Source organism: Colletotrichum chrysophilum, assembly GCF_026319265.1.
Source record: "Colletotrichum chrysophilum strain AFK26 chromosome Unknown scaffold_38, whole genome shotgun sequence".
Taxonomy (NCBI): Eukaryota; Fungi; Ascomycota; class Sordariomycetes; order Glomerellales; family Glomerellaceae; genus Colletotrichum; species Colletotrichum chrysophilum.
This window is the reverse complement of record NW_026517325.1, coordinates 68,967-93,890: the sequence shown is the minus strand read 5'-3', so window position 1 is coordinate 93,890 and position 24,924 is coordinate 68,967. Positions and strand designations below refer to the sequence as shown.

Sequence of the window (24,924 nt, the reverse complement as noted above, 5' to 3'; positions counted from 1 at the left end):
TATAATTCACTGTATTCGACTTGGACACCAAAGCCTACTCCGTAAACCCTCCAGGCCAGATTTGAGACACGACCACTTAAACGTCGACGTTACGGTTCTCATCGAGTCTCGTAGCTTGCGAACGCGCCAGTCTCCAACTTTCCGTGCCTGCTCGGGGCACGTTTAATCTGTCAAAACGGCGGTTCTATCCCAAATCGGTCGGGACAACCTTGTCCCTCCGCATCTACTCGGGATGCAGGAAATCCAAGGACCGGTCGGCCAGGGCGGCCCCAGTGCGCCTGGCAACCGCTTCCCCGGACATGCTTCCAAGCCTTCCAACAGCGACACCGGCTTCTCTCATGGAGCTTTCACTTCCAACATCTCTGGCTTTGCCGACAGGCACCCTCGCCGCGGCAACATTCCCACCATCAACACCCAGCCCTTGACCCAGCACCAGCAGGCTCCTCCGTCCGCCGCCGATATGGCCACTCCCGGCACCGCTTTCGACATGCAATTCACCCCTCTGCTGCCTTCTCAGCTGCTCCTCGGAAGCCCCTTCCAGCCCGGTACCCCTGCGGCCTTTGCCAGCCCCCAGTTCCAGAACCTCCAGAGCTTCCAGCAGGCTCAGCAGCAGGCTCAGCAGCACCAGCACCAGAACGGCCCTATGAGCCCCGTCCAGCAGAGCATGTCTCCTCAGCAGTACCAGGCCATGGTCTCTCCTTCGACTTACGGCGCTCCCCAGTTCTTCCAGCCTCAGTCCCCCACGAGCGGTGGGTTCAGCAACATGCAGATTCCCATGCAGCCCAGCTCCCCTGTCTCCATGGGACCTGGCATGGTAACCGGCACCAGCCGCACCGTCTACCTTGGCAACATTCCCCCTGACACTTCGGCTGAGGAGATCCTGGGTCACGTCCGCAGCGGACAAATCGAGTCCGTCCGTCTTCTGCCCGACAAGAACTGCGCCTTCATTTCTTTCTTGGACGCTAGCTCTGCCACCCATTTCCACTCTGATGCCATCTTGAAAAAGCTCTGCATCAAGGGCCAGGACATCAAGGTTGGTTGGGGCAAGCCATCCCAGGTTCCCACCTCGGTGGCTTTGGCTGTCCAACAGTCGGGTGCTTCTCGCAATGTCTACCTGGGTAACCTGCCAGAGGACATTACCGAGGAGGAGTTGCGCGAGGATCTTGGCAAGTTTGGTGCCGTTGACACGATCAAAATCGTCCGCGAAAAGAGCATCGCCTTCATTCATTTCTTGTCCATCGCCAACGCGATCAAGGCAGTCTCTCAACTTCCTCAGGAGCCCAAGTGGCAGGCCCCTCGTCGCGTTTACTATGGTAAGGACCGTTGCGCTTACGTTTCTAAGACGCAGCAGCAGAACGCTGCTCAGTACCTTGGAATCGCGCCTGGCTACGCGCACATGCTCACTGGTGCCGACCGCGACTTGATCTCCAACGCTCTGGCTCAGCAGTCGGTGGCTGCAGCTGCTGTTGCGACGACCGCCGGTGGTATCAACAACCTCGGTAACCGTACCATCTACCTGGGCAACATCCACCCCGAGACGACGATCGAGGAGATTTGCAACGTCGTTCGCGGTGGTCTCCTTCACCACATCCGTTACATCCCTGACAAGCACATCTGCTTCGTCACGTTCATTGACCCTACAGCGGCCGCTTCCTTTTATGCTCTGAGCAACCTCCAGGGCTTGATGATCCACAACCGCAGACTGAAGATCGGGTGGGGCAAGCACTCCGGTGCTTTGCCTCCTGCCATCGCCCTTGCTGTCAGCGGAGGGGCCTCGCGTAACGTGTACATTGGCAACTTGGACGAGACCTGGACTGAGGAGCGCTTGAGACAAGACTTTTCCGAGTATGGCGAAATCGAACTGGTCAATGCCCTGAGGGAGAAGAGCTGTGCTTTCGTCAACTTCACCAACATCGCAAACGCCATCAAGGCTATCGAGGCCGTACGCAGCAAGGACGAATACAAGAAGTTTAAGGTCAACTTCGGCAAGGACCGATGCGGCAACCCCCCTCGTCAGCTGTCTCAGCAGCAGGCCCAATCCCCTCGTACTGAAGGTGTCTCTTCGCCGCCGCCCACTGGCTCCCAGAACTCGGGTTCTCCCACCAACGGCAACACCCCTCAGCAGTCCGCCACCCTGTTCAATGGAAACAACAACCCCTTGACCCTGTACTTGAACCAGGTCTCTCAGCAGGCTCAGCATCAACAACAAGCCCACCAGCAGCAGCTATACGGTCAACAACAGGCTCTGTTTGGCACCGCTCAGTCCTCCCCCAGCGAGCTTTCCATTGACGTCCAGTCGCAGGGTCCCATCTCGGGCCACCAGCAGTCGGCCAGCATCTCCAATGGCTACCCTCAGAGTGCCTCCGGCCCTGGCCCTACCACGATCGGTGGCCTCTTGGCCCCTGGCAACGGTCGCGGCCAGCACAACCGTGCTGTCAGCTTGCCTGCCCTGAACCCCGGCTTCGAGAACGGCGGTGTTCCCTCGCACGAGGGCCCTGAGCGCCGTGGCCACCAGTACCAGGCCAGCTTCGGCGGTATGGGTGCTGGGTACGGACTCGCCATTCAGGGTGGCCTGAACGGCTGGGTTGAGGAGGAGGTTGCCAACTAAGTCAGCCGGTTGCCTTCCCTCCCCCCAACATGATGCTTTAGGAACATAGCGGAAAGATTGGTTAATTGTTGTAATTGCATCTCGCGTCTTCTCACTTCTCCTTCATTTCTTGATTCTTGATTCAATTTCATCTTTTTTTGTTCTTCTCATCTATAATTTTGGCCGGTTTGGCAAAGTGGTCTTGGGCTGTTTTCCCGATCCCAGGGCACGGGGAGGAGACTACCACACAAAATCTTTTGGCACACCCCTTTCATGCATATGATTGTGGTTGAACATAGCAGCAGACACCAGATTATGATATGCCTGGAACATGGCTTCATGATCCGTAGCCAACGTGGAATGGAATGGAAAAATGAGCCCACGGCGGGCTAGAGGAACGCTGAGAGAGGATCTAGAGAGCGGAAGCGATGCTGGCTTTGCGAAGCAGCAGCATCGCCAGCATGTACGTGTATTAGAGCGTCGTTCAGGAAAGGTACAGGTTTCCCTGAACAAAATGCAAGCGATCTCCGTTTGTAAAAATCTCGTGTCAATGTGCCGCTGTGAATCAGTTTGTTTGCTCGTCCTTGGCTACAGTAGTCAATGGGATGTGTCTTTGCAGGATGTTCTTGAAGATCTCGCTCACTTCAACGTGACTGCATTTGGGTCCATGTGTCACTCCCCCTCCAGCCCTCCAGGAACCGGCGATCTCCATGATGCGGCGCCAGGCATCGATACCCAACCTGTACAACATCCGCACTCAAAGTACGCTCTTGTGACCGGTTGAAGTGAAGAAGGACCGGTTTGATCGCCACCAATGCTTTTTTTTCCCCAAGTAAACGTCACGTGTGTTGTATTCTACTCATTTCCCGAAGGCGCGCCTACAGCGGTTGTGATGTATGGGCCTCCGCCAACGCGCCTTCATGTAGAATCCCGACCTGGAATTTCTACATTTCAAAGCGTTGGAGGATGATTATTGGACTAGCGGTTGGAAAGCCAGATCGTTCTCTTCACCGTGGGCACTGCGGTATTATTGACATGGTCGTGTACAGTGGTCGTGTACAGGCTCGGTTGAGTTTGAGAGGTATGGAGGTCACGTATATGCATGAATACTCATTCAAGCATGGTACGTACGCAGGCCATGGCGAAAGAGGGAGACAGACTCTCTAGGTTTCTTTCTATCGATGCTGTGGTCACCCAGCAGGTCTTCGAGAAGCCAGGGCGTCCGGATCTTCAGTTCACGATTGTCTCGACGAGAGTGTCCAGGGACCAGCTTTTCTATGAGACGTGGTTCAATTAGTGGCAGAAGGGATATGCTGACGGTTAAAGGGACTCATATTGCTCCTGCGTTAAATCCACCGTAAAGCCCGAACACCTTGATGTAACACCGTGCTCAGCTCCGGCATGGTTCAGTTTGTTCACTTGGATACATGTGATTCTTGTAGTCTCTGCTCTGTATTTCTCCAGACTGAAACCCCTGCACAAGTTTGGCGGTGCTTTTGTAAAAGCCCACTACATCATCGGAAGGGATGAAACGTAACCAATCGGGTATTTTTCTGTGCAATATGATGAACGACTAAGTATGCGGCCCTGTAGTCCCTGTAAATGTGGCACATCTCTCAGTTCTATCCTGTAAAAAGCCCGCTCGTCAAAAAAACATGCTGTCTCTTTTGGAACCTTAACTGCCAAAACATTACTCCGTCATCTCAAGTAGAGTCATTAGTATCCAGCCGGCTCTGGGCTGGCCGGGATAGCCGAGGCGTCGAGGTTCGTGCGGCACTGTTGCTTCCAGTTCTTGGGGGTGTACTTGTCGACGATCGACTTGAAGGCGGCCTGCGTGACATGTCAGAATTGCGCATGTTGGGGCCGTTAGGGTCTGATCGGCAATGCTTACCAAGGTGCAAAACGACTCGTCGCCTTCAAGATGGCTTCCAGCAGGCTTGCAGCCGGGGATGGTGACGGGCTCATCGTTGTATCTCAGTCTCACGTAGTATCCGTCCAGCTGGTTCTTCTCAGCTTCAATGAGGTCGGAGGTGGGCTTACGACCGATCCCCGACGGCGCGGTGCCGGGAGACGGAGTGCTGGAGCGGCCAAACGAGAACCATGAGTTGAACCAGCTGGCTGTCTGAGGGGTGGCAGCAGCTGGCACAGTGGTGGAAGTCTCTACGGCCGGGACCTTTGAGTCACGGAACAGTTCAATGGCGATGTGGCTGGTGAAGGGGGGCCACTTGTCATTGCCGAAAGCACCCAGACTGGACAACACACCTGCCAAGGTGGTATCATGGCAACCACTCATGCCAAATCTTACGGGATGGGGAGCGGCGCCGGGATTCTTGATTTCGTAGTCACCGTCGGCCGGAGTGTGCTCCACGCTGCCGACCATGCGAGCCACAACATCGCCCATCAAACCACCGATGCCCAGGGTACGGTACTCCTGACTCTCCTTATATCCGCTATACCACTCCTCGACACCAATCTTCTCTATGATTGAAATGGCTCTGGCATCGTAGAACTCGGAGGGAAGCTTCGTCTGTGGGCCATGGGCACGCGTGGCATTGATACTGTCCATGACACCACTCAATCGAGGACGGGAGTCGACGGCAACTCGCGAGCCTGGGGGCATCCACTTGCCGAGTTTCTTGTTCAGGTATTCCATCTCTGGCGTGTCGTTCCACCGCTCGGCAGTACGCTGGGCAAACGCGCGGGAAAGGACGGCAAAACGACGGCACATGCCATCGTTGGGGAAGAGAGTTTCGTCTGGCTGTAATCGGGTGATGATGGCGAGGGTCGGCAGGTCGGGGGCTCGGTTCTGAGTTGGGTAGAGGCCGGTAAGAGCCTGTTGCAGCGATTCCAGAGCTCTGGGGACAGGAGTCGAGCGCAGGTAGAGGGAGTCTGCGTTGGTGAGGTCCGCGGGAAGGAAGCCAAGGCGATCGATGTAGAGGTTGCGGAAACGACGGCCTAAGTTGCGAGTGGTCTCCCGACCGCGGTCGGTAAGCATGCCATGGTCACATATATCGTCGAGCTCGGCGTTGGGGCCGGCGGCGATGATGGGGCTGTCATCTGCAGGGTTGAAGGTCTCGAGGCGGCGCTTCCAGTCAAGATAAGAATACTCTCCCGTGTCAGGATCCAGGACGGCGGAGCGGAGGTGGCGGACGACACGGCAGTAGGGCCAGTACGGAGGCAGGCCGGTTTCCTGGAAGCGTGGGGTGACAGGCGTGCGCTCACCGTGGCGCAGGAGGATCTGCACGAGCTGGAGCTTGAGCTGCGGAGGGTACAGCTGGCGCAGCTCGGCATCAGTGTAGGGTTTGCGAGGCTCAAGGGTCGTCATAGTTTCGGAGCTAAAGAGACAACGCGAGAGAATGAGTGTTTGGAGAGGAATGCTTGTGACACTGACGCTCGCACGGGGGAGGTCGGGGGGGGGGGGGAGGAGGAAAAGGGAAGGGCAAAGGTAAAGGTGGTGAAAGATACAACTCAGCCCAGCTTAGCAAACAGAGTAATTCATGGGATGAGACGACGGAAGTGGAAAGAAGCCGGCGAAGCTCAGAACGCGCAGTCGCTAGAAGCAGATGTGTTTCCTTTGTTCCGCGAGGCAATCGGTTGGACCAGCCCCCTCGTGTGGCTCTGAGGTGGTATCTTGCGTGTGAGAAACAATAGAAGGCCGTAGACTGTAGGTGGGACGGAGGATGGAGGATGGGGATATGCGGGGCAGGGATTCTGACGTTGGGAGCAAAGCCAAGCTACCTTACCTACGTAACCTACCTACCCAAGTGTTGTGGTTGCGGGTGAGGCTTTTGGCCCGCGGCTATGCTAGCAGCAGGCACCTTGGCGTACCTACCTTACCTACGCAGTACCTCACCTGCCTTACCTAGGTAGGTACGTGTAGGGAAGCTAGTGAGACGATAAGCTCCTTATCGGAAGAGCCATTCCACCACTTAAGGTAGGTAAAATGGGAAGGCACTTTACTAGGTAGGTAGTATGTGGCCCAGTACCGAGGCACCTCACCGCCGCACTGCTGCTTGCTCATCGGGCAAGTATCGTCCATCCTGCGCCGCACATCGGCCTAAATCGCAATCTGGAATCACGGTAGAACGCCCAAGCAAACTCATCTGAAGTTGGAGGCAGGTTGCGAGTTTGGGCTTTTGTCAGGCCATAGCCTGAGCTTACCTTTTGACGGCGGCACCTAATACTTGCTTCTACCCACCACACGTCTCGAGCAATCGGGTCCGACCCGCGAGATTGCGTTCCCGACTGCAGAATTCCCTGTTATGCATTTGTCTTTACCCATGTGAAAGTCCATCCACAGCCTTGTATTCTGTCGATATGTATTTCGCATTGCTGCGTCTGTATGTTATTTCCTCGTTCATATACCCTCTCTTGCCGTAAGCATCGCCTGCATCCAGTCAGATCGACCAAGCTGCCTGATCGAAGCCGATCGACAGTCAGGAATACCGGGTCGTCGGGTGCCGCAATCGCCGTCGATGCCGGCCGAGGAGGGGGAAAATGGACCAATGACGTCTTCGCTAATTGGCGTCCGGGTCTACTATGTACTCGAGCATGCCTAGCGCGTGTGTAGCATGTGCCACCCACTGACATAATCAGACCGAGAGAGAAGTAACGAGGACTTGGAGCAATGCCACTGACTACACGCAAACAAACACGAGTCGCTTCACCGCGAGACACGATCCCATGCGATTGGAGCGGCCGCCGCAGCAAAGGTGCAACGGTAGAGAATTCGACTCGAAACAAAACGCAAAAGATGGATTCTCTTCAAGAGGAAAGAAAAAGACCGGGCGACAAGACAGGATCCATCCGTGCTGGGCAAGGCGGAGTCTTCCATGCCCATTATAGGCGGTGGACACTTGGCGGAGCACACAGAGGGTGACTCGGTGAGCAAAGGGACAGAGACGGAGACGCAGACGCAGACGCAGACGCACACAGAGAGAAACATCAGTGAGATGAACGCACAGCGATCCCTGGCCTAGCCGCATTTGAATCTGGCAGCCTGAGCCTGAGCCCCCAAAGAGCCCCCTCGGACCGGAGATCGTTACGATGTACGACCGACGAAGGATCCCCCTGCCCTCGGGCGAGTGAGGCGCAGCTCTGTGCATATCAGACTTTGGCTCTTCGCTGCCGTAGTCCCTACACGGCGGGACGACATCAGCAAGCTTCCCTTCCATGCTCAAGGGCCGCCTTAGCTACGCGCTACCGCCGAGTACGTAGCCCGTCAACTCTTCGCGCTGCAAGGTACATTTCTTGGTGCTGCTACCACGCTGTACGTCAAAGTAACCGTCTGTCTTCTCGTCCTGCCCTCGTTCAAGGAACATACCTGCTATGCAGTAAAGCAATACCGATTCGGGGGATAGCTGGCAGCCACACACGTGGATTGCCTTTGCTGGGCAGTCTGCTGTTCTGCTCCAGCTCCAGTCGTGCGCTTGTGCCAGTGCCGGTGCCAGATAGTAGACGGTGAGTTACCTTAGGGTGTGGTAGGCGCGATTCAAGGCCATTCCTTGTATAATTAAACTTGGTCCTTCCCTGCCCCCAGGGTCGCAGTCGTCATTGCCAAATCAATTGTTCAGATCCAGATTTCAAAGGGGGGTTGCATTGAACCGCCTTCTTTCAACCCCAAAACATCTTCACCAACTTTACCCAACCTACGAACCCAACACGAACCTCAGCTGGGGATTCCTCCCGTGGCGACCACTTTTCCTTTTCTTTCGGGCCGCCTCAAATCGTTCTCTAACCCAACTTCTCCCCCAGCTCTTGTACTTTCTTTCCATCTGACATTTTCGGTTTTCGAGCATTCTTTTGGGTATTCATCCGCATCTGCCTCGGTGCTGCGTTGGCTGGTGTCCACTCTTGCTCCCCCAAAAAGGACACTGAGCATGTGCTTGAACTAACCCCGGAACGCCCGGCTCTACAAATCTGCGACTTATATAAACAACCCTGCGACCCGACGATTCTCGTACTCTTTCCGCGTATTGCAGGAATCTCACGATGGTTGCCATGTCGCAGAAGGAGAACCTCACCTTAAGGATCAATTCGCCTCCAGGCCCCATAGAAAGGGTCCCGTCTGAGGATCCTGTCTATGGCGAAGACGATCAAGATGGCGCCCAGTCTGTCATGCAGCCCGCCTTGAACGCCGTCGCCACTCGCCTCACTCTACCAAAAACATCTGCTGCTGAAAAGGCTGCGGCTATGGAAACCAGGCAAAGTCGCCGAGCTTTTGATTCTGGTCTTCCTAGTAGTGAAGATTCTTCGAGCTCTCCAGAATTGACGCCTTTCCCGGACGAGATACCCACCAATTTCGAACCCGAATCCGACCTGCAAATCTCTCCGTCATCACCAGTTCGACGACAAACGCCCAAACTTCAAAAACCTAGGCCTGCTCCGAGAGAGAGGGATCTGCCCTCACCATGGCAATCGAGTCCTCGAAATGCCTTTTTTGGCGGTGGAGACGGCGCGGGTCATAAGAGTGCCCTGGAGTCGATATCCTTCGGCCAAACAAGACATAAACGCTCATCGTCTACCGGAGCCGACGCGTTGAAACGTTTCTCAAAAGCACTGCCCTCATTTCCAGCGCCGTCGTCGATCTTTAATTCCTTCTCGTTCTTCACGGCCGCTGCGGAGAAAGTGGAGCCAAAAGCCACATCAACTCCACGCAAATCAACTTTTCCTCAATCGAGTAGACCTCATAGTAACACGAGTCCTGAATCTCATCTGGCCGGTCGCCCTCGCCAGGCTGAAGCCTCAAGGGATGCTGCCAATGTCAGCCGGGCTTCTGTCTCATCGTCTCGACCGCCTACAGCTCGACCTCGTGCCCTTCGAAGGGTCACCTCCGATGATTCGCTCTTGTATCACTCTCTATCTCGCACATCCTCCATCGGTGACGACGACGGAAGATTCGAACACGTACGAGAGATGGCCAACGTAAGGATGAAGGCGATCAAAGACAGTTTACCCGAAAGACCGACCTTCAAAATGCTTAGTCTGCCCAAACTCCCGTCATCCCTCAGGCTGAACGAAGACGCGGTGAATAGTACAACATCGATCCCGAAGCTTCAACCGGACGATCCTGCAATTTTGGACAAAGTACTAGAGAAGCTCACAGGCGATATCGTGATTCTAGGCGGCTACCGTGGCTCAATCTTGCGGTCAGCTGAGCCACCGCACCAGCAGCTCTGGGCTCCCGTCAAAATTGGGCTGAACATGAGAAAAGTTGACCTTGAGGTTGGCCTCGACCACGAAGATGAGGAGAATATGGAGGAGCGTATTATTCCCTCGGGAATGCTTCAGAATATTGGCCCGATCGATATCTCGCGGAAACTATTCAGGAAAGTTGCGGCCTGCGAGAACGTCCGTAAAGGAAAGCTGAGACTGTGGGACTACGGTTACGATTGGAGACTCAGCCCTCATCTACTATCACGAAAGATGATCGAATTCCTGGAAAAGCTTCCGTCCAACCAGCCGGACTCACAAGAACCAAGGGGCGCGCTTGTTTTGGCACATAGTCTCGGCGGCCTCATCACACGCCATGCTGTCAACCAGAGGCCAGAGCTTTTTTCGGGGGTCGTCTACGTCGGTACACCGCAAAGATGCATCAATGTCCTAGGGCCTCTTAGGGATGGCGATTCGGTTTTGCTGAACGAGAAGATTCTGACTGCACAGGTCAACTTTTCAATAAGGACTTCGTTTGTCTTCCTTCCCGAGGATGGCGCCTGTTTCGCCAACAAAGAAACTAAAGAGGAATATCGTGTCGACTTTCACGATGTCAACACTTGGATCAAGTACCGCCTCTCGCCATGTATAGAGGCAACATTACCACCGCTCAACCCGAAGGAGAGCCCATACAATTTCAGCTCCCTTCTTCCGCTTCGCAGTCGCGCCTCGAGCGAGAAAAAGAACAGCCACGTCCCACCATCTTCCTTGGCTGATGCTGCGCGTCGAGTCGAGCTTGCACGAGAAGGCATTCTCAACCCCCAGATTGACGGAAACGTTCATCACCAAGATTCTCATCAGAATACACCGTCGCCCTTCACCAAGGGTGTTCCAGGAACACCAACGCCGCCCAACCGTGCCAGAAATCTTGCTTACCTCGAGCGCACGCTTGCAGAGGTGAAAAGGTTCCGCGCCGAGACGCAGTACAAGCCGGCGCATACGGAAGCTAACGTCTACCCACCTCTCGGCGTTATCTACAGCAAGGAGATTCCGACCGTCTCTGCGGTGAACGTTAGTAGTCGCGAGGCTATTGCTCACGCCGACGCCTACGACAATCTCATCTTTGGTGCCGGAGACGGCGTCGTTCTAAGTCGTGAGGCTCAGCTGCCAGAGGGATACGAGCTGGTGAACAATGGTCTGGTACGCACCAGGCGCGGCCACTTGACCATGCTCGGCGACCTGCCAGCCGTGGGCAAGGCACTAGAGGCTGTAATTCGGGGCCGAAGGAAAGGTATCGGGATGGGCCATGCGGTTCAGAAGGCCAAGGCGAGCAGGAGTCACGTCGCCGAAGCTTAGCAAGCCATCGCTAGCCCCTTTAGACGATGCTTCGCATCTGATGGAACGGAGTCACAGATAGAAAATGAGTGACCAACCACCTTTGCACCTTCGCAGCTGTACCATAGGATAACTAACGACCAAAATATGCATACGAGTAATGTCTCTACGCTGAACGTACTCAATCCCTCAATCTGTACATCACCTACCATGCCCTTCCATCACTACTCTGGAGAGAGAGAGAGAGAGAGAGAGAGTAAATGAGCTGCCGTGTCAAGCACGATGACGAGCGAGCCCGCAGCAGCGACTACCAGACGTCCGACCCGGTGCTGCCTGGATGCATGCGCATGCTAGGTCAAAGTAAATCGAGACGGGATTTCCCACCGTGAGACATGCACCGAAGGAACGGAGATATTGGACGCACGCACGCAGATAAGGTGATGTCGGCATGAGCACAGAGAGCCGCAGCTAGCAGTGGCAGGAGTGCATGGCGTTTCTGGAGTGAAGCAGATTTAGACCCGTGTGGTGGTCGTGGTGTTTAGTCAGTACCCTCCCTTCCTTCTTTTTCTCTCTTACAAATACGCATTCCCTCAACTTTTCCCATCTTTCGGAAAAAAAGGCCAGTGCTAAAACGCCCCAAAAGGAAACATCCCATTCCTATTTCTCAACATGTCCAGAGCGCATAAGCCTCATACTCATTATTAATACTCGAAATCGTCATCCACAGCAGGCCCCTTGCTCTTAGTGACGCTCTCCTGCTTGCGGTACATCTCGGCCACCTGGCGACTGGAGGTAGCCTCGTCAGGCTTCTTGTCGTCGCGCACCTTGATGAATCGCGGGAAACGCAGTGAGATGCCCTTCTCGCCGGCCGGGTCCACGCCTTCCTTGCACCCGGCCTTATAGCGCGGGCTGAGCGTCAAGTCGGCCGTCTTGACCTCCCAGACGTAACGAGGCTCGAACCAGACGTCGGGCTGGTGCTGTCCGCCCGAGGAGTGCGCGTAGAATGGCTTCGGCCGGTCAATGACAATGTCTGAGAGCTGCTTGTGCAGCTCCTCGAGGACCGCTTCGGAGAATCCCGTGCCGATGTTGCACACGGTTTCATACGAATCGGACGATGGGTTGTAGCACGCGAGGAGGAACGCGCCGTAGACCGACGTGCGCTTGCCCTTTCCGTGATACGCGCCCAACACAACGAGATCGAGCGAGTCGCCGATGCCGCTGAGGTAATCCTTCTTGATCTAGAAAAGAAGAGCGGTCAGAATATCGGCGCAAATGGTAGCGAGAAAACGAGGGATCATAGCGGCACTCACCTTGAGCCAATTGCGACTTCTCTTGCTGGGCTCGTACCCACTCTCCGAACCGTCCAACATCTTGACCATGAGACCTTCACAGGACGCCTTGACACTCTCGTCAAGGAACTCTTGGATTTGCTCGAGCTCTTGTCCGTTCATGTGTGTTGCTAAAGCAAACTCACCCTCGACTGGCGCAAAGGCGTTCTCGAGAAGCTCACGGCGCTCGCGAAGGGGCTTCTCAACGATAGCTTCGCCATTGAGATAGAGCAAGTCGAAAGCAAACACACAAACCTTGACCTTGACGTCCTCGATCTTGACATCTTTTTTCTTGCGGGTCATTAGTTGTTGGAAAGGAAGAACCTTCTTCTCGTCAACATCCCAAGCAACAGTCTCGCAGTCCAGGACGAAGCTTTTGGTGTCGGGCTTGACCCAGGTGTGTAGCTTTGCCAGGATATCCGGGTACTTTTTGGAAAGATCCTCGGAGTTCCTCGAGAAGATCGAAGCGACACCGTCTGCCGCAGCTTGCGTAGCTCCCGGCAAGGACTGACTAAGTTCCTCATCCGCATTCTTCGCCACATAGTGTATCTGCGCTCTTTCACCGTCGTACTTGTATTCGCAAGTAAACGTTTGGTTCTCAAAGCGATCAAGTACCTCGGTAATTGCCTTTGTTGGTTTCGCCAACATGGGCTTCAGGGGCACGCCAGGCTTAAGCTTGCAATGCTCGCGGAGATTCATGATGCCATGCTCCACCATTGCTGGGATGATGACATCGTAGCTGGGAAGCTCGCTGCGCACAGTCAGTACCGTTTTGGCAAAAGAACCAGATCAAATATACCTGTAGACTTGCTTGAGGACAGCCTCCGCTTGCTCGACGTCTGTTGTCTTTGGGGACTGGCCTTTGGCGTCTGCTTCGTGGTACGTTACGGCTTGGGCCAGTGAGACCAAGACTGTCTTCTCTGCCAGACCCAGACGGAGCTTGCCCTCGAGGAAGCGAACGAGATACTTGGCTTCGCTGGGGCCTCCCTTGTCTTTAGTGATGTCCACCTTTCCGATGTTATGGGCGTCAGCTGCCGACAGCAGCTTCTTGATCGAATCCACCTTGTGGCCTTGAGCTCCGTTGCCAGAAACTGTGGCGATGCCCATCAAGCCCTTGTGAACTCCCCTGATCGTCAGAGCCTTAGGCTTGAACATGGTTGGCTGAGTTGATCTACTCTTGACCGCGACGAGGCCAAGATCTCCAATCTCCTTTTGATCTTGCTTGATGATAGCAAGACTGCGTCCTGTAGTCTCACCAATGGCCTTCATGATGAGCGACTCGCCGATGCCAAGCTCTATACCAGCATAGTCAGGGGCCAGCTTGTTGATCATGAGAAGAACAGTGGGTAGGAGATCATCGGGCGTCAGACGCATGACTTGGCGGAGAAAGAGCGAGCAATGAGCCATAATCTCAAGCCGCTTGGTTGTCATCTCAATGAGAGAGAAGGTCTTGCAGAGCGCCGCGTAGGGAACCGGTTCTCCTGGCTTCCAGTCGGGATAAGGGTCCTTGGTCGCTGTCTTGAGCTTCATCTGGACCTTCTCCAGGGTTTTCTTAGCCGTCTTGGACTTGACTTCCTCCTCTTCGTCCTCAATCTCTTCGGCCTCAGAGGCGGAAGCTGTTGACTCCTCATCTTCATCCTTGGTAGCGACCGCTGGAGAAGGAGACTTGGACTTTTTCGCAGGCGCCGTAGCCGTTGACTTTGTGGACTTGGCGTCCGCCGCTTTCTTCTCTACCTTCTTTGGGCCGTTGTTCTGTGCTTTTGTAGATTTAGGTGACTTGGCTGGAGCCTCGTCCATCACGTCATCTTCGTCCTCCTCGTCTACAACACGCTGACGGCCCCTTCGTGGCCTCTTAGAGACAGGCGCATCGTCTTCCTCTTCAACGTCTTCGTTCTTAACTTCAGGGCTCGACGGCTTGACTGTGGGACTCGGGCTTCGGGTACGTTTCCTCGCCTCTGTAGGTGATCTGTGAGCATTCCGTACAATGGAGCAGGCTGAGGCGGGCATACTAGATGCACCCTTCTTGTCCCTCGCATCATCAACGGTGGTGGCCTCCTCCTTGGCCTCCTTCTTTGGAGCTGCTTTGGTGGCAAAGCTCAGCTTGCTCTGCTGTGGCTCAGGCTTAGAGCCCTTCGCCCCGAAGAACTTGCTGTTGGAAAAGTCAGTACGGTGTCGTTTGAGCCATGCAAGGACCCCAAGACGCATCGGAGAAGCAGCCTGTGGTTTCCATAGTGATTCCGAGGACTTCGCCCTTGTACACACCCCAATGTCGTCTGCGAGGGCTTGACGTACCCCAGTGTGGCCTGCTTCGGCGCCATTGTACGAGTCGATCGACGGTAAACAGTGAAGGATCTGGTGTGGCAACTGAAGAGCGCTCTGGTCGTGGTCCTGTGAGGAATTGGACTTCTTAAAAGGCGGGCGCAGGCGAAGGCAGACATGAAGTTTGGCGTGCGACGATGGGGAAGCTCGACGCGCCGCTCCAGGCAGAAACGCGTTAATTAGCACAGAAGGTGCGCCGGCGTAGGGACCGGCCAGTGACGCGAAAAGGACTCGTTCAGTGCATGGACCCACTTTGAAGACTAGGCGGATTGCCGGATTGGGCAGTTGGCTTATGCACCAATTGAAGTTTCGGTCTCAACTTTCACTGAGGCCGAAAGCATGATATACGAGATCGCTGGCAAATATTATGGCGCTACAATTCACTAGACGTTGAATACATATTGTTTACGCGTCATAATGCATAACCGAACACTAGAGATGTCGAACCAGGTGGATATCTTCAGTCCCCGGCCGTGTTCAGATTGTGACCACTTCACCCTTTCTAGCTAGCAGGTATTGTACAATATGACAGGTTGGTTAGGAGACAATTATTCTTTCATGCGGGAAATTTAGTTGAAGTAGAAAGACTCCTCTGCGGTGCGTCCGCGGATGTACTTGGGCTCGGTGCCCTTGACGTAGATGTCCTCGTACAGGATCTGGGGAGTGGTCTGAGGGACGGCCATAGCCTCGGCGGCGGCAACCTCCTCGTTGACGAAGCTGCGGGCCTCCTTGTCAATGGCCTTGAGCTCATCCTCAGTGACAACCTCCCAGTCCATGATCTTCTGCTTCAGTCCGGCAATAGGGTCGTTGGTAGAGCGCATGCGCTGGATCTCCTCACGGGTGCGGTAGGTGGTTCCGGGGTCGGACATGGAGTGACCACCGTAGCGGTAGGTAACGTACTCCATGACGAGAGGTCCGTTCTCGGCGACAGCCCAGTCCTTTCCGTACTTAACGGCGGCCTTGACAGCGAGGACGTCCATGCCGTTGATCTTCAGACCAGGGATGTACTGACCACGCTTGTAGTAGTCGGTAAGGGCGGAAGAGCGAGCAGCAGCGGTACCCATGCCGTACTTGTTGTCTGATATACACGTCAGTCGGGCTGGTTCATCCTAGTGTTGGCGGAAAACTTACTCTCGCATCCAAAGAGGGCGGGCAGACCCCAAAGCTTGGCCATGTTGAAGGCCTCAAAGACCTGACCCTGGTTGCTAGCACCGTCACCGTACAGAATAACGGAGGCGTTCTTGCGGCCGGTGTACTTGTGGGCGAAGGCAAGACCAGCACCGACGGGAACCTGAGCACCGACGATACCGTTGCCACCGTAGAAGCCCTTGGCAAACATGTGCATGGAACCTCCCTTGCCGTAGGCGATACCCTCACGGCGACCCAGAAGCTCGCCGATAATGGAGCGGATAGTGCCGCCGCGCATGTAAGCGAAACCGTGGCAACGGTAAGAAGTGATAACATCGTCCTCGCGGGTCAGAGCGTGCTCAATACCAACAGCGACAGCCTCCTGACCGGTAGACAAGTGGCAGAAACCACGAATCTTCTTCTCCTTGTACAATCGGTCGGCAGCCATCTCCATTTGTCTGAACGTGGGGTTAGTTGAGGGGTCGGATGGGCGCAGATTTCGCACTTGGATAGATACCACCATACCTGACAACAACCATGTCCTTGTACATCTGCTTCAACTCGTTCTTGGTAACCTCGAGGGTGTATGGCGGGGGGTCGAGCTCATAGGTCTCGAAGCTCTCGTCGCTCAGGGTAACCTTGAAAGGCTCATCGTCGGACTAAAACAGGCAAAAATCAGCCATTTTGAACCACTGAGTGAGTCGTGATCGGTGCAGGCGGTGGTATTCCGAGAGTTCGTGACCGGATATGGCGGCGGGAAAAGAGCGCAAACTGACCTTGGGGAGGCTCTTCTCCAGGGTCGCAGAAGCGGCATTGGTGGTGACGGACCGGGACGCGGGAACGAAAGAGGCGGGAGCGCGAGTGCGCAGAGGCACCGCTCGGTTTAACCTGATCGCGCGGGAGAACATCGTGGGGGTTGAGATGATGGAGCCTCCGGTCGATGAGGATGTGAAGGGTTCGGGGGAAGGAGGGTGATAACAAATTATTTGGCCGCTGGAGCTCCGAAAAATCGCGGCGTTGGTTGGGAAGGGAGCTGCTGCTTGTTGAAAACTACTAGTCCCATATGGGCTTAGCTCCTAAACACGTGACCTTCAACGGGAGTTTTGCAAGTGCGCCTGCTCCAAAGACACCCTGCCACTTCGTTCCGAGCGGTGGCATTGTCCTCAATTTCTGGTGGGCCCGGCTTGCAACGGTCGGTCTTTTTTTCGTTCGGCGCTCATAGAGTTGAGCGACTATCGGAGATAGCAAGGGAATTGAGGGCATTCTTCCCCAATCGCCGCAGAAGCCCCGCGTCTAACCTGCTGAGGCGAGAACTCAATTCGTCCAGTTGGCGCTCCCGACGGACATCCCACCAGCGCGCTTGTTAATCCGTTGCTCGCCGAGCCGACGACAATACTCAGCCTGCACTCCGCTGTTTTGGGCACTTAGGTTGTGTTGAGGCTTACACGCATTCAATGCGCAGCATCGCCAGTCACGAGTTCTGATTGCGACTCCTGAACAGCCTACCGGATCTTTCAATAAGCGAACTCTTTCGCCTGACATTAACCACATGGCAACCTCGTTAAGAAGTTTCAGTCTGAGGCAGTATATAGCTCTACTATTACTCTACCATGGGGTATATTAAAAAAAGCAGCCGGCGTGGCCGCTGAGGCAATGCTGAGCAACTTCAGCGCCTCCCAATCGTGAGTCCCGCCCATCGTCCGTCCCTGAAGACCCCAAAGCGAAGGACCCCACCCCCAAAATGCTGTCAATGGCATGCTCGTCTCCCTTCCAAATGCATGAATGCTTCCTGACCAACGCCGAACGAAGCCATCCTTCTTAATATGGATGGCTATCACAGTCTATGCTGAGAAGCGCGTCATCAATAAAAAAAAAACCTGTTGAAAAAGCGGTACTGATGCTGTGGCATCATGGTCCACCGGCAAGTCGAAGATGCCCTGGTAGTAGACGCCGCCAATGCGTATGTACCAACTGTATCTTTGTGGTGCGATAATCATCGCTGCTTGTAGGAACCCTCGATCATGCTCCGTCCGCAGAAGGTTCCTCTAGTCGTCATGGAAAAACGTCTTGTTACCGCCTTGAAGAGGGGCCGTAGAAGGGCCGGCATCCCTCATATCTACATCCTGGCTTCCGGCGGCTTCGCGGCTTGGGCCGGCGACAGTCGGCTGCTGTTGTCTAAAATCGAGTTGCATGGCGCTCATTGGTCGATTCGGAGTTTCTTGCAAAACGCGTTGCTGAAGGGAGAGCGGACGGTCATACAACACGTCCTCGGGTGGAGAGAAAGACCACACCTAGCAGCATGTCAGTGCCATGAAAGCCGTGAGTTGGAGTTGTGGGATATCTTACCTCCATCACGGTTCGATTCTGTCTCAAAGCCAATGCAACACACTTTTCGTCTTCGAAAGCCACTCGCCAAACAGCCTCCCCTTGGGCGATGAGCTCTCTGACCAGGTGACCAGTCTTGAGGTCCCAAATCTTTACTCTGCCGTCACTGCCGCCACTGACAACGCGCGTATCATCGAACTGCAAGCTGGTCACGCTGTTATCGTGCGCAGCGAGTCGATGAATGGGGCACATCTTCTCCAAAGACCACACACGTACAGATCCGTCAGAGCCACCAGTTACCAAAGTGTCTCCGCGCATTTGCAACTGTCCGACGAGAGATGTGTGGCCCTGCAGAATGGCCAAGCATTCACTGCATCTGGTCAGTAAATCAGTCACCATGCCACAGATTCTGTGTACTTACGCAGTTCTAGGGTCCCAAATCCGAACGTTGGTGTCCAAGCTGCCGGTGACCACCCTCTTGCCGTCGAAGGCAATGGCATAGATCTGACTGAAGTGACCCTGAAGTGTTTGAATGCATCTGCCCTCCGATATGCTCCAGACCTTGGCCATGGTGTCGTAGCTGCCTGACACAACGATGTCTCCCTTGATCTCTAAGCATCGGACGCTGGCGCCGTGGCCAACGAGGACGTTTCTGCACAACCCGGTTCGAATATCCCACACTCGAAGCGTCGTATCGCGCGAGCCCGATATCGCCGTGTTAGCGTCAGACATTTTCAAACAGCGCACAGTTGATGTGTGACCCCGAAGAGTATGGAGGCAGGCGCTGCGTATGTTAGCGAGATGATCAATGTCGCGACTTGTAATTGCTTACCCAGTTGCCAAGTTCCATACGCGCACATCGCGGTCACATCCACCGCTAACCAGAATGTCCTCCCAGGGCACCATCGCCCATACGCCCATGACATGACCTTGCAGAGTACGCTGAGCATTGCCCTTTGTGTCAAAAACGTGAATCTTGGCGTTGTCAAGGGCCACGATGATGTACTTGGGCGTCAAGTGTAGGCTTGTCACAACACCCCCTTCTTGAGTAATGTTCCTGGTTGTGCTGGTGCCGCCAGATCTCCAGGCTGCCTCAACAAGGTATCGTTGCTTGAAGTGGGACTTGTATGATCTCATTTTGGGCCGTGTATTTGAGCCATCGAGACTGCGTGAGCCAGAGGCATGAGCAGTCATAGGCAGCGCACCCGGGAAGCTGCTGCTGGCATACTCGTTGTCACCCCAAAGAGGCTGAGCGCCAGGTCGCGATGCGCTGCCCATAGGAACAGAAACCTCCGAAAGACGTCTGCCGTAGTCATGCTTCACACATAGGTTCTTCCACGTCATGTCGTCGCTGAGCAAGTCGCGCCATCTCCTTGATACTTGCGACGCACGAGCCAAGACTTTCGGATCATCAATGAATGAGAGGATCTGTGAGGCACGAAATTAGCACAGAGCCCCTTAGAATTTTCACGTTGCCTTACGCGTAGACACAGCTCATCTGGGAGACTTGTGAAAGGATCCTTCTTGAGCAACGGGCTGACGAATTGGTGGACGAAGCTCAGCTGTTGGCTTGTGCAAAGATTTAGAAGATCTGCGAGAAGTCTGGTTCGGTGCGGACCACCAGAGTTCTTGAAGTGGTGGCGAACTTTAGCCAGGAAGAAATCCTCATCATCTGCAGCGTGACTCCAGTCAAGCTCGTGGTGGGACGGGCCTGGAGAAGCTGCCGGAGTCGGAGGTGGCGGCGGCGAAGCAGTCAATTGTTGGTCAAAGTCGGCAGCAGGCGTCGTCATGCTAGGCGTCGGAGGGCCTCGCATGTGGCCAGGCCGCGCGGGCATCTTCTCCAATCTCGTCGAACTGCTAGACATTCCTCCGGTGTTGAGCGTCATGTCGTCGCTAAGCATGCTGCCCCTCCGTTCGGAAAAACTCAACGGACGGTTGTTGTATCCGGCCATGTCGGTGTGCAAGATGAGCCAGTTGTCCCCCAAAGTGTCGAGACCCGGGTATTGTGCGAAATCAGAGCTCCAAGTAGCACAGCCCAGATAACCGAGAGGGCGTCGTACGGGGTTTAGGGGATCGAGGCAGCGTCGGAGTGTGGAATCGATGCGGAGTGCTCATTAAACAGTGTTAACAGAAGATTTCCAAGCGGCTTGGATTGTCGTCAAAGCGTCCAGGCGAGGGAGTGCGTCAGAGTTTGGCGAGTGGGCAATGCGGTATGCGTCCAAGACGTGCGGCGATACAGGAGGCAAGAGGAGAGGAGGGCGCAAGGTACGGGTAGTCGCACCTCGCGGCAGGAGCGTCACGGATCGACGTGGTCTGGGTTGGCGATGTCGGATTTGCGAAGATGCAGTGATGGTTAGAATGCGCGTATGATGGAGTATGTGAGGGTGTAATGCAGCGGCGGAATAAAGCGAGAATGACGGTATCGGCTGGAAACAAGAAGGTCGGGCTTGTTCCGGGAAATGGACGAGACGAGCGTCGGTTTGTCTAGACTGGGAGTGACACTGAGGGACTGAAGCTGAAGTGCGGTATGGGGCGCGGGAGACGAAAGCTTAACAATCGGAGTTGACAAGCGGAAAGCGTGGGTCGCTGGGCCTGGCGCTGGTGTAATGGAATGTACAGGGCGTCTCAGTGGAAAGTGGATTTTTCTGTGATTGCGGTGGTATCGCTGGTTGACGCCCAAATGCCTTCACACACCTCCCTGTGAAGGTGGCTGTCTCTGGATGGATTGTCGAAGGGCGGGAAGGAGAGGTGGGAGAGGAGGAGAAGGAGATGGGATTGGAGAGTCAAACCAACCGAGATGTGTTGGTTGGATTTGGGGATTTGGGGAGTGGGAGGGAGGAAGAAGCGGAGGAGGAGGAGGACGAGGACGAGGAGGACGAGGAGGAGGAGGATGGAAAGGAGATCAGATACTGGACGAGCACTGCGTAGCAAGTTGGGCAGATGAGGTAAGGAAAGGCCTGGGTGTGGTGCTAAGGTACGAACGGAGCAGGTAAGGGGAAGGGGACTCAGGACCAGCCAGTAATACGGATACCACCAAACGCAAGATCCAAGACCAGCGCGGGACTGGGGTGGAGGGACGCTTTTTTGCAACAAGTGAGATGGATGTCCAGGGCAAAGAGTCAAGGCTTGCTTGGTCGCTGAAGCACGAGGTACCCAATGTGCCAATGGAATGATGATGCCCTGGGGCCGGGCAGGTAACAAAGGCGGGTTTTAGGCGGGAGAAGGCGAGATCAGAGACCACACTGCACCAGCTACCACACCTCAGGCAGAAGGGGGAAACGGGTGTGAGTGGATGGGTGGGTGGATGGATGGGCGGATGAATGAATGACGGACGATGGAAGGGGGAACTAAGACGAAGAGCGCCGAAGAAGGCCTGGGCTTGCGGCTATGTGGGTGTGCCTGGAAGGGGCCTGGGTAATGGAGGTTTGCTAGGTACCTTACCTTCAGACAGGTTGGGAGTGGCAGAGACCAGAGGTATTGGTAGAGGTACGGCACTGTCGATAGAAAGGCAGAAGGTGCCACACGGGTCACAGTGCATTCGGCGGGGCCTGTTTCTCTTTGTGCTACCTACCTCCCGTCTTTCATCACTGGCATATTGAGGCCCGGGGGAGGCAAAGACGACGAGGAGGGGCGGAAGTGGAGGGACCGGGAGGCGAGAAATGCTTACTTGCAAATGCTTGGGATCCAGAGAGACTGAAGAGTTGCAGGCACATATCATGCGAACGGGAACAACGTCGAAGCCTGTGTCCGTACAGGCAGGCAGTGTTCTCTTACCTCGTGGCGGTTTACAACATGCAGCCATACCAAGGACATGGCGCTCGCCCGTGAATCCCAAACAAACAGATTTTTATTCTGGGGCTTCTCTAGCGCTGTTTCGTGCCTGTTACCCTCCACCACGGGACCGACATCTGACACTTCAGCTGACCTGGCAATCTCGCTCTGAGCTGAACGAATGCAAGCCTACAAGCCAGGTGCCATCGAAACCATTCTGCGTGTCCGCCTAGAAGATGAGAACCTCTCCAAAGAACATGAGAAAGAACATCGATCGGGACTGCTCAGGTATTCCGGGGTGCGGACACCGCAGGATGGGAGCAATGGCGGCGGCAGCCAAGCGCGGCCTGCAAACGGCCGGTCCCGACTCGCTTCGCCAATCACCTGCCTTTCCTGCAGCTGGGTTGGGTGGGAAATGGCTGCACTTTCCGTTTGGTGGCCAACTTCACTTACAAGTCCTGACTACGTGCTACCTTTTTCTACACTACCTAGGTACGGACTTTTCAAGGGAGACATGGTCGGACGGACGTTTCTATCTTTCCCCATCACATCTTGGAGAACGACATCAGCGAGTGATAGTCATCTGACTATTGTGTCTATTGTCGAATGCGAATGCGGATGGAATGACGAACAATGCCGAGTCATCCATCCATCCATTGATCTCCCTTGTCCGCATCGACCAAGCCGTGTCTCTCTTCGCCCATCGACAGTCTCGAATAGCCGCTCTATCGAATGCGAACTCGTTATTTACAGTTGAGCCCCTACATTCCCACATTCCCCAGCTCCGAGGCCTGGGTTCGTTCTCTCTTTCCCAGGCCGCCTGTCATGAACAGCTGAGCAAAGTCTCACCTCTTCTTGTCTCGCGGCGAACACACACCAACACACACGCACATTACCTTCCTGGGGTCCTTGCAGGGTCCCAGTTAGCGGCGCTTACATTGCACTAGGTATCCATCGTCTGCACCGCAGTGGGTATTCGTGACGTCGATCAGTTCTTTCAACTCTTTGGGGGCTGCCGAGTGCGAATTTGGCTCAGTGCCCCGAGCCGCCTCCACCGCCGCCGCCGCCGAACAAGAAGTTGGAACCGACCAGGGCAACCTTCAGCAATACTTTGTGCGGCTTGCCCATGGAGACATCACCACGATGGCGCAATAGTAAAGAGGACGCTCTCCGCTTCGGCTCGCCTCCCTCGACGCCAAACGGCGGCATCACGACACTTGCGCCATAATGGAAACCCCGGTGCATATACCCCGGCCCTGACAGAGCCACAGCCGCGCCCCCGGCGTCACTGGATCCAGCGCTCGTTCTGCATTGTCTCGCACTCTATCTCCTTCGTGTGGTTCTGTCAGCAGAACTCACCTGTCAGTCAACGAACCAATTGTTTCTAACCCCAGCAGAGCTTGCTATACCCAACCTTACTGTACAACTTCTCCTACGACCTTCCTCATTAGATTGTCGTCGTCACACCTTGCCGAGAGTTTCGTGACTTGATGTTGTAACCTTCAAAAGACTTTTGTCGGCATGTGGCTTGCACGCAACTCCGGGCTGGGCGCATTTACCAGCCGATGATCAGATCTTCGTAAAGGTTAGGTACGCTCCCACAACGGCGAGGAAAGACGAACCTCCCATACCATACGCGCATCATCAGACGACGATTCCATCACTGCCTCTAGAAAACCATCGTTGCCGACTAGCCCGCCACAAGTGCCTCGACCACCCAGCACAAGGGCGTCAACAAAACAACAACAATGGCTTCTTCGGACCGTCGTAGTAACCCAACCGCCCTAGAGGTCAACCACCGACGGGCACGAACGAAACAAGTCATGACCGTCGTATCGCGGATCCGGCACACTAAGTTTAGCTACCGGCCTCGGACAAGCCCGCAGCACCTACCGCCAGAACCCCCAAATCCCTCGAGCTCGTATGTATTTTGGTATGCGTTGGTTACTCATCATCGTCTTTCAAAGATACGAAAGTAAGATGGATGGGATGAGCAGTTGCATACCACTATCCTCAAGCAAGCCACTGCAATAGTTTCAACTCATCATATCCAGAGAGAAACCCAGCAAGCATGCCATAAAAAGAAATGGTCCACGGTCTATCCCGCTCAGCTCAGCTCCTTCGCGTGTGTCTTCCCAGCTCCCCTTAAAAGGGCTTTGCAAACTTGCGACACTACCGGCTTGGATGCCTCAGATCTGCCCCAGTGATACAACACAGGGGTGCCATTCTCGAGCCTGCGCCGCTCAGACCTGTCTAAGCCGACCCTTCCAAAACCGAACCCCGGGGAATCCTTCTCATTTGCAGAGACAACAAATAGGCTCTTTTTTCCTTTTCGAAGGAAAGAACATTTCGGACTGTCCAATATTTGAGGAGGTTGACAATGCTAATGTCGGTCCCTAATGGGATGATCTGTGTCTGAAGAATTGCGACACCTGCATACCTCTCAATCTCACGCCCTCTCAATAAGCTCCAACCAGCCCCCTGTACAAGTGCCATTTTCAACTTCTTGACTTGCAGATCCCCCTCGGCTGTCGCAGAGGCATGAAAATCGTCAATTTATTTCTGGGCTGACATTCCCGTGTGAGAAGTTGATTAAAAGGCTTCCACATTCCGCTCTATGCTGGATTGTGTTCTAGATGGGACTGTGTCTCAGACTCAGAGCACCATCGCAGCTTCCAAAGCGCCGCAGGCCGCTCTCTCTGTCCTTTGAGCCTCAAGGTAATGACTGGTCTGCTGATGAGCGCAACGCGCACACACGCGCTCACGAGCCAAACGCCTTTAATCCCCATTACCCCTCCTTCTCGATTGTCCATGTTTCCTTGCGCCGTTGTAACGAAGCGCCACGAGCGCCTCGCTGGTGCCAAGGTCGTCGTACGAACTTGAAACACTCGGGACGGAAACCTAGCTCAACTCGGGCGCTTGGTGGACAAGGGTTTCCCTAGCTCTCCATGCGCCTGCTCTGCAGTAGTTTCCCTCACA

General features: G+C 54.8%; 6 protein-coding genes across 6 annotated transcripts; 2 read left to right on the top strand and 4 right to left on the bottom strand.

Moving 5' to 3' along the window:
- Nucleotides 1-232: 232 nt before the first annotated feature.
- Nucleotides 233-2,608, top strand: COL26b_005562 (uncharacterized protein; the record flags this gene model as incomplete). The annotated part of the gene is made up of 1 exon (XM_053178403.1): nucleotides 233-2,608. One exon carries the CDS (start codon nucleotides 233-235, stop codon nucleotides 2,606-2,608), a length of 2,376 nt encoding a protein of 791 aa, XP_053037606.1.
- A 1,695-nt stretch (nucleotides 2,609-4,303) lies between these two features.
- On the bottom strand, nucleotides 4,304-5,912 carry COL26b_005561 (uncharacterized protein; the record flags this gene model as incomplete). Its single annotated transcript, XM_053178402.1, has 2 exons — nucleotides 4,304-4,417; nucleotides 4,479-5,912. The coding sequence occupies 2 exons, from the start codon at nucleotides 5,910-5,912 to the stop codon at nucleotides 4,304-4,306; spliced, it is 1,548 nt and encodes a 515-aa protein (XP_053037605.1).
- Nucleotides 5,913-9,562: 3,650 nt separating this feature from the next.
- On the top strand, nucleotides 9,563-11,095 carry COL26b_005560 (uncharacterized protein; the record flags this gene model as incomplete). Its single annotated transcript, XM_053178401.1, has 1 exon — nucleotides 9,563-11,095. One exon carries the CDS (start codon nucleotides 9,563-9,565, stop codon nucleotides 11,093-11,095), a length of 1,533 nt encoding a protein of 510 aa, XP_053037604.1.
- A 680-nt stretch (nucleotides 11,096-11,775) lies between these two features.
- COL26b_005559 (uncharacterized protein) lies at nucleotides 11,776-14,720 on the bottom strand (the record flags this gene model as incomplete). The annotated part of the gene is made up of 5 exons (XM_053178400.1): nucleotides 11,776-12,312; nucleotides 12,385-13,153; nucleotides 13,202-14,357; nucleotides 14,412-14,551; nucleotides 14,695-14,720. 5 exons carry the CDS (start codon nucleotides 14,718-14,720, stop codon nucleotides 11,776-11,778), a joined length of 2,628 nt encoding a protein of 875 aa, XP_053037603.1.
- Nucleotides 14,721-15,290: 570 nt separating this feature from the next.
- On the bottom strand, nucleotides 15,291-16,757 carry PDA1 (alpha subunit of pyruvate dehydrogenase; the record flags this gene model as incomplete). The annotated part of the gene is made up of 4 exons (XM_053178399.1): nucleotides 15,291-15,799; nucleotides 15,853-16,307; nucleotides 16,375-16,508; nucleotides 16,626-16,757. 4 exons carry the CDS (start codon nucleotides 16,755-16,757, stop codon nucleotides 15,291-15,293), a joined length of 1,230 nt encoding a protein of 409 aa, XP_053037602.1.
- A 1,137-nt stretch (nucleotides 16,758-17,894) lies between these two features.
- Nucleotides 17,895-20,126, bottom strand: COL26b_005557 (uncharacterized protein; the record flags this gene model as incomplete). Its single annotated transcript, XM_053178398.1, has 5 exons — nucleotides 17,895-18,140; nucleotides 18,196-18,544; nucleotides 18,596-18,826; nucleotides 19,007-19,602; nucleotides 19,656-20,126. 5 exons carry the CDS (start codon nucleotides 20,124-20,126, stop codon nucleotides 17,895-17,897), a joined length of 1,893 nt encoding a protein of 630 aa, XP_053037601.1.
- Nucleotides 20,127-24,924: the final 4,798 nt, after the last annotated feature.